The sequence below is a fragment of the Capricornis sumatraensis genome, chromosome 16 (genome assembly GCF_032405125.1).
Source record: "Capricornis sumatraensis isolate serow.1 chromosome 16, serow.2, whole genome shotgun sequence".
NCBI lineage: Eukaryota > Metazoa > Chordata > Mammalia > Artiodactyla > Bovidae > Capricornis > Capricornis sumatraensis.
This window is the reverse complement of record NC_091084.1, coordinates 37,583,168-37,597,476: the sequence shown is the minus strand read 5'-3', so window position 1 is coordinate 37,597,476 and position 14,309 is coordinate 37,583,168. Positions and strand designations below refer to the sequence as shown.

General features: G+C 46.0%; 1 protein-coding gene across 1 annotated transcript in view; it reads right to left on the bottom strand.

The window, feature by feature from the left end:
* Positions 1-13,696: 13,696 nt before the first annotated feature.
* PLEKHA7 (pleckstrin homology domain containing A7) overlaps positions 13,697-14,309 on the bottom strand; it is a 218,241-nt gene continuing 217,628 nt past the window's right edge. The window contains exon 27 of the mRNA XM_068988675.1: positions 13,697-13,925. Within this exon, the coding sequence (XP_068844776.1) occupies positions 13,903-13,925 (23 nt within the window). The 3' untranslated portion in view covers positions 13,697-13,902. The remainder of the gene's footprint in view (positions 13,926-14,309) is intronic.

The following is a 14,309-nucleotide window of genomic DNA, read 5'->3' as shown; positions in this document are numbered from 1 at the left end:
CTTTGTCTCCACAATAACCACATCTTGGATACTTTCAGTATCCAAAAACAACTTTATCATCTCTGAAATGACAAATGTAGAAATCTTATCTCTGACCGTAACTGCTCTGTTCCTTTATGTATATTCAAATCAGATCATTTCACTGTTGTCACCTGTTTCATAAGCCCTGTCTAGATTTTTTTATGTGATCACTTCAGTGTCCCTGTTGTCAGTAACCCAAATAACCTTCCCTAAATGTCATAACGCTCCTAGAAATACAGCCCTGGATTATCCAGTTTCCTAAGGATTATTTCTGGAGAAAGCCCACCAACTGAACAAACCAGTATTTCTAAATGTTGATTAACAACACTGCATATTATCCTTACTGTTTTCTCTCGTCAACCCTTCTCCCATTCTTAACTGTTGAAAACCCCTATTTTCAAACTTGCGACCCTCTCTTTCCTCCTTCAGTCGTATATGTCCTTACATACTAGCTCACGTTAAATAATAGGTTTTATCAGGCAGAAATTCCCCGAACTTCAGCCTAATTTGACAACCATGGAGAAGTGCTCCACTCTTTTAGGTCACATCCCAGCTCTACCAACTTAGTGATAAACTCAGTGACCTTGGGCATAACTAGATCTGAGTCTCCTTCCACCCTTTCATCAGTAAAATGAGATTATCAGTAGCAACCACCTTGCATGGTTATTATGAGAATTAGTTAAAACAGGAAAAAATGCATTGTTGTTCAGCTGCCAAGTTGTGTGGGACTCTTCTGCAGCCCCATGAACTGTAGCCAGCCAGGCTCCTCTGGTCCATGGGATTTCCTAAGCAAGGATACTGTAGTGGGTTGCCATTTCCTTCTCTGGGGGACCTTCCCAACCCAGAGATCAAACCCATTTCTCTCGCATTGGTAGGCAGATTCTTGACCACTGAGCCACCAGGGAAGCCACATTTTCAATAGTTTTAATAACTTACTGCTGTTACTGTTTGCTTCACTGCTATTCCCTTCCCCCCAATCCACTCCAACTTTCTACCCAACTTTATTTAACACCACAACTGCATTGAAAACTGCTTTGATCAATGAAATCAATGATTCTTTCCTAAACAACATTTTTTGGCCACTTGATGCAAAGAACTGACTCATTGGAAAAGATCCTGATGCTGGGAAAGATTGAAGGCAAAAGGAGAAGGGGGTAGCAGAGGATGAGATGGTTAGATAACATTGACTCAGTGGACATGAATTTGAGCAAATCCCGGAAGATAGTGGAGGACAGGGGAGCCTGGTGTACTGCAGTTGAGTTGCAAAGAGTCAGACATTTAGTGACTGAATAACATCAGAATGATGTTTCTGAAATCTATTAAGTGACTCCATGTGAGCAAGGTTTCTCAATGCTTTCATCTATAAAAATAGAAGTTTTCTCCTTTAGAAACTCCAATTACATGTGCATATTTCATTTCCTGTCCCCATGTCATTTTTATTTTTATCCCTTTTTTCTCCTTATTGTGATTTGAGCACTGTGTACTCATCATTCCAATTTTATATTCATTTTATGATTATGTACTTTTTTCCTTGAATTCTGCCAGTTCATGTTTCTTCTGTTTCCTCATATCCTCTTGTATTTCTGATGTATCAGTTTATAGAGATCATAGATATTAAGGTTGTCATGAAATCTTTGATCATAGCTTTCAACTGTTTCTTGAGGAAATGTTTTTCTGGTCAGTGTTCTTCACATGTCATTTATTTTTCTTGACCCTTTTCCCTCTATTTTAATATCCTCATGCAAAGCCTCTGCCAGTTCGTTTTCATTGTTTAGTTACCTGCAGATATTTACTCAGCACCTACGCTGTGCCAGGCACTATTCTAGCTCCTGAGAAGACAGCAGTGATATATATGTACTGTCTCCCCTTCACCAGAATGTACGCTTCATTAGAGCAGGGACTGATTTCATTTACTGCTGTCCTTCCAGAAGCTAGAATAGTGCCTGGCACAGAGTAGGTGCTGAGTAAATATCTGCAGGTAACTAAACAATGAGAAAGAACTGGCACGGGCTTTGCCTACCTTTAGGCCCAGGTAAGATAGGCTCCTGCCTTGGGGACTACATGTTAGAAGGCCCTGCATATCACAGATAGTTATCAAAGAGCATGTGGGTGCCTAAGTCACTCAGAATTTGCCATTGAGGACTAGCGCAATGCAGTCAATAACCTTAAATATTTAACCTTGTGACCAGGAAAATCCTCCATGTCTTTTGCCCTATGTCCTTGAAACAAAAGGTGACTTATGTCAAATTCCATGAAGGTTTTTGAGTTTCATCACTGCTAATGTCAGAGACAGACACTGCTTCTTAGCATAGAAAAATTCTAGTGGCATCAGTATTTCAGTAAGAGAAATAACTAATTTGTCAAATCCTTTTCACATGGATTTAATGGAATCTTGCACAATAAGATACTGTTTTCCAGGAGTGGAAAATACAGTAAAAAGGGTGTATAAAAATATGTATATTACACATACATTCATATATAATTGGAGTCACCGAAAGAGGGTATGGGGGAAATTAATTTTCAAAGAGATAAAGGTTAAGAATCTTCCAAAACTGACCAAAGATACCCATCCATAGATTTGAGATCTACAATTCCCAAGCTGGATAAAGACAACATCACACCTAGGCATATTACAGTAAAAGTGCTGTGACCCAAAGACAAGAAAAAAACTAAATGCAGATAGAGGTGGGGGAAAAAGACATATTAAGGGTGCAAGTCAGTCAGTTCATTCGCTCAGTCATGTCCGGTTCTTTGCGACCCCATGAATCACAGCACGCCAGGCCTCCCTGTCCATCACCAACTCCCAGAGTTCACCCAAACTCCTGCCCCCAATCCCTCCCAGCATCAGAATCTTTTCCAATGAGTCAACTCTTCGCATGAGGTGGCCAAAGTATTGGAGTTTCAGCTTCAGCATCAGTCCTTCCAGTGAACACCCAGGACCGGTCTCCTTTAGGATGGACTGGTTAGATCTCCTTGCAGTCCAAGGGACTCTCAAGAGTCTTCTCCAACAACACAGTTCAAAAGCATCAATTCGGTGCTTAGCTTTCTTCACAGTCCAACTCATCCATACATGACCCCTGGAAAAACCATAGCCTTGACTAGATGGACCTTTGTTGCAAGGGTGCAAGAGTAAGACATATAACTTCTCGATATAACTTCCCAGATGGTGCAGTGGTAAAGAATCTGCCTGCAATGCAGGAGACCCAGATTGGATCCCTGGGTTGGGAGAAGGAAATGGCTACCCACTGTAATTATTCTCGCCTGGGAAATTCCATGGACAGTGGAGCCTAGCAAGCTATGGCCCACGGGGTCGCATAGAGTTAAGATGACTGAGCAACTGATCACACACTATATATAAGCCAAAGAAGCCAGAAGACAATGTAATATCCTCAAAACAAAGAAAGAAAAAAAAAACTTACCACCCTATCCCAGTGGAAATTCCTTCAAAAATAAAGGTAAGACATTTGTGTTGGCCAACCCACAAAGGGCTTCTGACATTGAAAGGGAAGTGCTCACAATGAGTTCCACATTCAAACCAGATTTCTCTCTAGGGGCATTTTTCAACAAAGTACAAACCCTCACTGGGTGAAGGTAGCATTCAGGGCTGTCAAGAGATCGCAGTTTGGAGGGGAGAGTTCCAGAGACTACATGAATCTACATAAAGAAACTCCCCTGGTCCTTGACTAACTCCTAAGCTGTATACAAACGTGGTGAGAGAGGAGCGTCCGGCAAAACAGCTGCTCAGGCTCGCAGCGTCACAGCTTTTGGAACAGACAATCTACTTCAGGCGGAAAGGGATACCAGAGGCTGGCCGCCTGCTTCCTATCTTTGCTCCATTCCTCTGGATCTTGGCTCTACAAAGTTTTACAGCTTTGTGAGCTCTCCATTGCCTTCAAATACATATTTTTAAAAAATAGTTCAGCCTCCTTTTCCATTTGTTCTCAGTAGGAATGTTGCTTCAAAGTACCCTTGTCTACCACTGCTAGAAGCATAATTTTTTTCCAATAAAATATTTTGGAGAGAAATATTTAAAGGTTTAAATAAACAGGTTCATAGACTAGGACACTCAATATTGTAGTGATATAATTCTCTCCAAAGTAATCTTCATACAATGTAGTCTCAGAAAAAAAAAATATCCAATTGAGGGTGGAAAATAAAATCTGACAAGTTTATTCTAAAATTTACAAGGAAAAAGACCAAAAATAGCCAGGATAGTTGTGGAAAATAAGAACAAGATAGACACTTTGCTTTTCTGTGTATCAACACTTACTATAAAGCCCCACTAATTAAAAGAGTATGATATTGGCACAGTGATCAACAAATAGACAACAGAACAGAAAGTTAGAGTCACACATATACAAATACTTGATTACGACAAAGTGGCACAGCAGTGGGAAGAAAATTATAGATTCTTCAATAAGTTGGACATCTATGGGGAAAAATGAAATCTGACGCCCACTTCACACCTTAACTTAAAAACCAGTTCCAGGTATACTGTAGATCTGTGAAAAGCAAAACAAGAAAGCTCCTTAGAGAATAATGGAGGAGAATAGTTTTATGACGTAAGTACAAGAAAACTTTGAACAAGATGCAAAACATTGCAAACTACAAAGGAAAATATTTACATGATTACCTTAAAACTAGTAATGTCTATTGATTGAAAGTGAAAAGGAAAGCCAGAGTGGTATAAGACATCTGCAATGCACATCATCCATGACAGGTTCTGTGTCAAATACTCCTTGTGTTTCACCACACATCCTCTAGATATGACTGTGATAGGATCTCATTTTAGCCACACGTGACATTGTGCCCCAGAGCTTCTTAGCTGCCCCAGTGTGGGGTTCACATGGGAATCACCCACACGTGGGAGATGTGAGGGACTTACCCCATGGGGAGCCCTTGGTCAGGGGAGGCTCTGAGCCAGAAGATAAATGCTCTTATACCACAGGTGGATAATTTTGAGGAGCATTTTATGTGACTCTTCAGAAAGTCCCAGTGAAACTGAGCCCAAGTTTTTCACAACAGTGACCAGCTTGAGAAGGCACATGCCTCTGTTGCCTTCCCTTCTTTGCCACTTCTGTTCCTTGGATATACTTAGTCGCTCAGTCGTGTCCAACTCTTTTGCAACCCCATGGACTGTAGCCCACCAGGCTCCTTTGTCCATGGGGATTCTCCAGGCAGGAATACTGGAGTGGGTTGCCATGCCCTCCTCCAAGGGATCTTCCCAACCCAGAGATCAAACCCTGGTCTCCTGCATTGCAGGCAGATTCTTTACCAGCTGAGCCACCAGGGAAGCCCTGTCTTCCTTGGATTGTTTCCCAAATTAACTCTGCCTACAAGCCCTTCCCTCAGACTTCTTTCTAAGGGTAGCCAAGATTAAGACAGGCTTACGTCTAGAACCTCTACAAATCAAGAAAAAGATAACATAAACCAATGGAATAATGATAAAGAGTCCTGAAGATACCTCATGAATAAAGAAATCCGAAAGGTCAAGGAAAATTTGAAAGGATGCGCAATATCAATAACCAGGAAGATGCTAGTAAACCTAATTCATACATATCAAAAATAGTTACAATTTTTTTAAAAGTTTTGTTGAGTATATTATCTATTGCCATGTAACAAATTACCCCAAAACTTAACAACTTAAAACAATAAACATTTACCTCACAGTTTCTATGAGTCAAGAATCTGGGCTCTGCTGGGTGCTTCTGGCTGAAGGTCTCTCACAAGGTTGTAATCAAGGTGGCAGGCAGGGCTGTAATCATCTCGAGGGCTGACTAGAGGCAGGGAGGACCCATTTCCAAGCTCACTCTTAGGTCCTCACTGGCTGTTGGTCACAGACATCTGTCCCTGCCCTGTGGGCCTCCCCACAGGTTAGCTCACAACATGGTTTCTCCAGTGAGAAAGCAAGGGAGGATGCCCAAGACAGAAGCAACAGTCTCCTTGTAACCTCATCTTGAAAGTGACACCCTGTTAGGTTCTGTCATGTCCTATTCATTAGAAGGGAACTGCTAGCTCCAGCCCACACTTAAGGGAATGGGCTTCCAGAGGGTGTGAATGCCAGAAGGCGGGCATCACTGGGGGGCCATCTCAGAGGCTGCCACCACAATGAGGATATGGAGAAACTCATGTATTCATGGTGGGACTATAAATTAGTACTATCACTTTGGAAACCAGTTTGACATCTGCTACCTAAATTGAAAGTGTGCATACCTTATAACCTATCAACTCTATACCGAGGCATAGACCCTAAGAAATGATTGCCTGTGGATTGAGGGATAGATATTAAAATGTACACAGCAGCATTATTTTTAATAGCTCCAAGCTGGAAACATCCAAATGTCCTTTGACAGTAGAGTGGATAAAAACTCCTCGAATATTCCTACAGGGAATACTATACGACAGCAAAATGAGTGAAACATAGTTGGATGGATGAAATCATAATGTTTAGTGGGAAAAAGCCTGACACAAAGGATTACATTCTTTATTATTCCATTCTATTATTCCATTGGTACACATTTCAGAAAACGAAAGTAAGTTAGAGTATCTGACTAGGCCTGCTTAAAAAAGTACATAGTAATAACAGAAGTCTGGGAGGCGAAGGGCCTAACTGAGCAGGAAGGGCCATTAACAGAGCTTCCTGCATCCTGGCAAACTTGGATTTCTTAACTAAGGCAGTGATTACACAGATACCTGTTTTCTGATCATTTTTTTGAGCTGTATGCTGTTATTTCATAGACTTTCTAGGTGTATGATACATTTTGCCATAAAGGAAGCTTTCCCAAAACTACACATATACCCACATCCTATTATCCAATCATGCACAAAAGGGGCCCGGCAGAAGGCCTGGCATGAGGTTAAATGCTCAGGGTACACAAGCCAGTATCCATTTGGGGACTCCTTCAGGTGGGAAACCCTGTCTGCCTCCTCTCTTGACCATGCCAGGCCCTGGAAGGGAAGGTAGGCAACAGGGCTGAGCCTCCCGGAAGCCCTGCTATTTGCAGCAGGGTTTGGCCTGGAGGGGACCGCGGTCTCTCTTTCAGTGAGAGGGCCCCATCTTCTCCCCTGCTCCAAGCAGGAACAGGGCTGGCGGGGGGGCCTCAGGTCAGGAGTCAGGGACCAGGGGCCCTTTAGGGGCAGTCATTGGAGCTCAGCTCTGAGACAACCTGCCTACCCCATGTGACCAGCAAGAAGACTCAAAATCCTCTCTAACCACTTCCCCCACCCAGAACTTCAGTGAAAAGGTCAAGGGAATTTTCCTTCCCTATCAATGGATGGATCTTTCTCAGGCCCAGAAAGAATTATTTATCAGGTGTTCATGGCATTCCGTGTGCCTTTACAGGGCCCAGGCGTGCTCTGAGGCACAACAGACAACTTTCTTCCTGAAAGCTCAGTTTATAGGCCAACTTCAAAGCCCAGGTCCTCAGAGCAGGACAAGGCTCCAGTTTGGGAATTGACATCAAAGGCGCACGCACAGGTTGGTCTGATGTCGGGGTGGACAGCCTCAGGGCTGCGAGGGGAGGCCTCAGAGGACTCGCCTGTCCTCAGCCCCTGGAGAGCTGAGGGAGGCAGCCTGGCGGTGGCCCGGCCTTGTGAACCCACACTTCAAAAGCCCTGGGCCACTGCTTAACTTGCTGCAGGCAGCCGTCTAAAATGGCAGAGAGACGGTGGAGGGCAGACGACTGGGGTGGGCAAAAGCAGCTGACCCCAATCTGTTTATCCACTGAGCCAGGGAGAGGACACAGGCTTTAAATGTGGAAGGGTCTGAAGCCTTGCTGTCCATAGTAAGGATCCTACATGAGCAAACCAGCACAGTGGCGGTCGGCCCACTCAGTCTTCACATCAACCATGTATGGTAGGGACTGTCATTCCTATTTCTCAAAAGAGGAAACTGAAGCTTAGGGAGGTAGCATGACTTGCCCAAGGTCAGAGTCAATTAATAAGAGTGGATCTATCTGCACTGCTCTTACCTACTACTCAAGAAACTTAAAAATAGGGCACTAAGAATGCTCTCTAGGGGCTTGAGTATAAAACGTGTAACAGAGCAGAGAGGCAAAGTCATTTGAGAAGGAGAGAAAGCTTCCTGGCTGACAGCCCTTGACTTTTTCATTCCCTCATTCATTCAACAAATTTCTTAGTACCTTCTTTGTGGCAGACATTGTTCTCAGCACTAGGGATGATATAATGAACAAGACAATGCTTATTGGCTATAAACAAGTAAACAAAGAATGAGAATGCAGTAAGTGTTAAATAATTATAACTTGTTCAGTTGCTAAGTCGTGTCCGACTCTTTGCAACCCCAGGGATTGCAGCATGCCAGGTTTCCCTGTCCTTCACAGTCTCCTGGCGTTTGCACAAACTCATGTCTTAATAGCAGGTAAATGAGAACTTTTGTCATATTTTTTCTAGTGCTTCCTATGGGGTCAAGAACCATGCTTAGCATTTTCAACGTCATAATTCATTTAATCTTCATTAACAACTCTCCTGAGGTAGATGCCAATATAAATCTTTATAAGTGAGGGAACTGAAGCAAGGACAGATAACTTGCCTAAGGTTATAGGACTGGCAAAATGGCGTGATCAGATTTAGAATCCAGGCAGCCCGGCACCAGAGCTGACTGCCTCCTTGCCAGTCAGTCTCCTAAAAATGGATTGGCCGGCCATGGTCACAAAGAAAGCGGGCACCTGAGGCTCAGTGCCATCTAACTCTGTCCTGACCTTCCCAGGCCAGTCTTCTAGGCAAGGACATTGAAAGGATTTTGCTGAGATGCCCAAGCCCTGGATCTCATTTTTCACCTTCTCCCTGGGATGATTTTGCCTCTGATCTCAAATTCAGGATCTATAAAGAAGATGCCTTCCAGACTCAAGAAGCCTCTGGAGGCAAAAAGACACTTGGAACTCAGTCAAAGGGGGCTGTGTGCCTTCAGTGGGTCAGGAGAGGCCCCCTGTGTAGGGGAAAATGAGATTCTGAATACTTCCAAGGACCCACCACCAGGATGGCATGAGGGACCACTGTTGTGGCCCACACAACCAGCAAAGTGTCCCTAAATGTCAGATCAGTTAAGGACTGGGATGCAGCTCAGGGCTCAGTGGGAAAGCATCTCTGAATGTTAAGTGATGTCAAGGGCTGAGGTCAGCAGCAGCTTCCTTTCTGACTCTGTGACCTCAGCCAGGGGGGCTGTGCCTCTGATGTCTTCTCAGTTCTAAAGCAGTTGAGTAAGGAACCCCTTACTTCCCAAGGACAAAACCTCATCCATCAGAAGAAGCCCCTTAGCAAGTACCTCTCAGCTCCCCATGAAAGAGCCTTCGAGAAGCTCAGCTGGGAAACTTCTTCCCCGTGTCCTATGCAGTCCCCAGTGAGCTCAGAGAGAAACTCTAGGGCCTGTGTGTGCCGCTCCACAGGCTCGGCCTCTCTCCCCAAAGCTCAGTCCTTCCTGGGCGGGTCCGCACCCTCCAGCCATGACCTGCACCCTCCGCAGCGTGGCGAGCCCATCCCCACATGCACCCTCGCTCCAGCCTCATCTGCATTTAACATCCCTTGTTGGGCTTTGGCAGAGAATACTCAACAGACTCGTATTAAAAATGCCCTTTAAAATTCAAAAGCTTTGAACTGAAGAAATACCTTGAGAAGTTTTCATGGAAAGTTCAGCTCTGCTGGTTCAATTCACTACACTTAGATGCACCTTTTCAAATAATAGGGAAAAAATGTAACAGGGTCAGACCCAATCAATATGCTTGTTCAAACAGAATTGCAGGGACTGTGATGTGCACACATTTTGTACTCTGCCTTTGTACCCCGCCACTCGCTCTGAAGAAAGGTTTCTTTGCTGGGAGAGCAATGAAAGTGGTAGCCTTTGGAGTGGAGACGGCAAAGCAACGGCGTGTTTACTGGGCCGGGAGGGGCTGCCATTTTTTGCATTCACCCCCCACCCCCAGCCTTGTCTCTTTGTTCTTTTCATAACGGCATGCAACCCTCATGGGCAAAGTCCCTCCTATGCCCCAGCATCTGATGCTGAATTAGAGGCAGAGGACTCCCAGCACTTGCCTGCTCCATCTCAGAAATGTGATTTGTGGATCAGACAAATAATTTGCTGCTTCTTTCCCACCCTTGGTGAGAACACAAAAGGATTTGCCATAGAGCGCTGTACCACGGCTGGGGGAACTCCCAAAGTCTAAAACGGGCTCTTGTCTGACTAAGCCAGGGCCCACATCCACTCCACCCCTCCACGCCTTCCATCCCCAAGAGGACCTTGGGCAGATGGAGGTTTCCTTGGCCTTGGGCTGCAACTTAACAACAGCCAGGAAAATTCTGGAAAACCCACCTTAAGCGAAGATGGCCAAGTTAGAGGGAGAAGGGTGAGCTATAGATCCCACCACCAGCCCCTCGGCCAGACACGAAGGCAGGCAAAAAATGAATGAAGGGGAGCAAACGAAAGGCCTGCCTTCAGCATCCACATCAGTCTGGGCACATTGACCTCATGCACAATCACAGATGTATACACATCTCAACTTCAATCCTTTAAACGATGCCCTGGAATTGACAGAGTAGCACTGATGTATATATGCCACCATGTACAAAATAGCTAGCTAGCAGGAAGTACCTGTATAGAGCAGGCAACTCAGCTTGGTGCTCTGTAATGACATAGAAATGTGGGAAGAGGGGCTGGGAGGAAGGCTCAAGAGGGAGGGGATATATATATATACTTATGGTTGATTCACGTTGTTCTATTAGCAGAAACCAACACAACATGGTAAAGCAATTATCCTCCAATTAAAAAAATAAAATAATACCCTGGACATGGTGAGAATCTGGGCTGTTCAGGAGGGTCAAGTGGGGATTAGGAACAATTATTCCCAACTCCTACTTCATACTAGATCCTAAAACATTCTTGTTGGTTCTTGCTAAAATAAGACATTCTGGGTTTCCGCTGGATCTGGGTTAAAGTCAGGAATAGATGTCAACAGGGGTGCGGAAGTATGCTCATGCTCCCTTTGGTGACCACAAGCAATCCCATCGTTTCAAACTCTGCTCAGGCCCCCAGGGCCCCGGCAAAGAAAAGAAGTCAAAGGAGTTTCCCCTCCAAGAGTGGCCCCCACCTGGAGGGTCCCTGGTCAGCCAGTCCTTTCGCAGATGGCCCCATCTTACCTCGGGTAATGAGTCCTCTCAAGGAAGCAGTGAAGGGGGCCAGGCCATGCTGCCTGCTCACACGTGATGCAGCTGGAGGGTGCCTTTTCCAATCATCCATGCTCTATGTAGAGCCTGAGTCGAGGGCCTATCATGCTCTCTGTTTGAAATTTGGGCCACAATTCTTAGAGAACAGGCTACGCCTCCTCCCACTGGAGTGGAGAAAACAGTTAGGAGTCACCATGTTCCCTCGCACACAGGACCGTGCGTGGGACCAGCTAGTAAGAAAACCCCTGACCTGCTTTTGCTGAGAGCATGGTGGCCACCTAGCGTCGGGGGCTCTACCTCCTGCACCTTTTTTTCTTCCCTTGCACTCAACTGTGGACAAATTCTCCACCACCTCCACCCCTCACCGGGCTTCCCACGTGGTAAAGCACTCAACTGCCAATACAAGAGATGTAAGAGACGTGGGTTCCATCCCTGGGTTAAGAAGATCCCCTGGAGTAGGAGATGGCAGCCCACTCCAGTGTTCTTGCCTGGAGAATCCTGTGGATAGAGGAGCCTGGCAGGCTACAGTCCATGGGGTCACTAAGAGTCGGACATGACTGAAGCGACTTAGCGCAACAGCACAACCACCCCACCCCTCGCACCCCAGCCTCCCTTTCATCTGTTACGGAGCTATCTCCAAGTAATGCTTAAAACCGGAGAATACTTTCCATTTTAAAATTAAAAATCAGTAGCTAAAAAAGCAGCAGCATCCCCTCTTCTGAATGCTTTGGAATCTGTTCTCTCCAGTTTAACTAGTTGGAAAGTCACTCTGCACTGAGGGTGCTCTTCTTGACAAGAGAGATAAACTGCCATTAACAACAAATTCGAACATGCATGCATCCCTAAACCGAACTGGCCTCCTGCCTTCTGTTTCAAGCATATATCACAAGTCAAAACAAATTAAGTCCAAATCCAATTTGCAGTGATCGGTCACTAACCCGCCTCACTGGAACGAGCTGGCGGCATGTGGGTTGTAAGAGGGCCTGTGGGGTCCCTCCTGCTGTCTGGGATTGCAGTCTGCCTGCCAAACCAGCCCTGCACGGGCGTGGGCGTCCACAGCCCGTCCACAGCCCAGCGGCCCCTTGACTGGGTGGGCTGGGGTGGGGAGCCATCCTGAGCAGCTGTTGAAGCCCAGCCAAGGGCTTGAGAGCACAGGCCTTCCTCCCTCAGAGCTCCAAAGTCAATCAAGTGTCAAGAACTCATCGGTGAACTTCATAGGTGAACACTGCAGGGTCAAGAGTTGACACGGGATTTTCCAAAGAAATAGAAAGAAAAAAACCAACACAGGGCACTCACGGAAAATAGCCAGCAAAAAGCAGGACGTGTACCAGGTTAATACTTTAATCTGTACATCACATTTTTTTTTTTTTTTGCAAACCATTACACTTCTTTTTTAAATTAACTTTTTCTTGCAAAATACTCATTTCATTTTTCCAACAAAATCTTATAAAGGCAAAAATAAAATCTTATTTTGGCAAATGTCATGAAGTCGATACTGGCAGCATATGGAATTAGTTAAAAATAGACGGCAACTTCTAAATATATTCAAGGTTATTTTTCTGACCATAGTCAAAGACCAATTTTCATTTAAAGTGTGGCTCTACCCAATGAGGGTTTTTTGTTTTTTTCCTTTCCAATCTCATTTTCTGTATGCAGACTATCATGAGCTCGTGACTCATATAAAGGGCCACAAACACGGCAGCTGGTCTGGTGGCCCCTTCCCCCTTTTAGGCTGGAAGTCAAGTCATCGTCCTGCCATCATGGCCTTGCTGGCCATCAGAGATGGTGGGGACCTGCTGCCTGTCCTCCGGCCACTGATCCAAGTCCTGGGAAGCTGACCTGTGTTTTGAGGGGCAGGCTGCAAAGGTCCCAGGGTCGCTATCACAGCCTAGCATGGACACAGGGAGTTGCAGGTAGATGCCACCCGGTGTGACGTTTATTGCTTATGATACAAGTCGAAGATGCTCTTCTCACCTTTTCTGTATTTCAAAGTGTTCTGTGTTTCTTTTTTTTTTTAATTAAAGCAAACGTTTTTTATTTTTGAGAAGAGCCCGTTGCTGAGAGAACCTCATGGGCAGGTTGGGAACCAAAGTTCTTAGACACATTGTTGGGCCTAAGGCAGACCCAAGGCTGAGGCACAGACTTGGGGTCTGTCTCGGTGGAGCTTCACCTTCCAGAGCTGGCCATCAGGCGGGCAAGGTCAGGGCTGGCTGACCACTGCCCTGGACAGCACGCCAACGAGCCCCACACTGGAATCCGCTGGAAGCGTGTCTCCCATCCAAGCTCGCCTGAGTTCAGCAGATGCTGGACTGGCTTCTGCTCACCTTGCCCTTTGGCCCCACCCACACCCACCACCCCACGATACCTGAATCTGTGTGTGCAGCTCCAAAATCTTGCATCCTCACCTTCTCGGCCACTGAGCCCTTGAGGTGAACATTATAAAATACATCCTGATTCTAAAACACAGCATCAGTATTGTACAGTGTGTATCAAAAGTGCCTTTGTCACATGAAAAGGAGTCTGAACTAAAACAAGCAGGGGGTTAGGACCTCGCCCTGTGGTGGACGCCCCACAGCTGACGGGCTACTCCGTCCTCCAGGCTGAACCTCTGCTTAGCTGGAAGGAATTTCCTTGGCGGAAGAAGGATTGATCTTCTCGGAGGAAACTGGTTCTGCTGGCCCCTGGCTCCAGACTTCTCTGTGTGCTGGGTCACGGGTCAGTCACTGCCTGGGCTGGCAAAAAGTGGAGGAGACAATGAGGGGCTGGCAGGACCCCAACCCATTCTGGGGACCTGGTGGTGGGCTTGTTTGCACACACATGGGACAGGGAATGGCAGGCTAATAAGACAGAGTGCAGCCGGGCAGGGGGCCAGGGCAATGCGGCCGCTGCTGGGGGACCCTCGGCCTCTAGGACTCATGGGCACCCCATCTTTCCTCCACCCCATCACTTCTAGGAAGTCTGCCAGACACACACTGGCCCTGAGACTGGGTCCCTGCTCTAACAGGGCCACAGGCCTGAGCAAAGAGGGCTCTGGGTTCCAGTTCCAGCCCAGCCCTCCGTTTGCTGAGTCACTCTGGGTAACTTGCTTAGCTTCCGTGGCCCTTGTTAGTTTAATC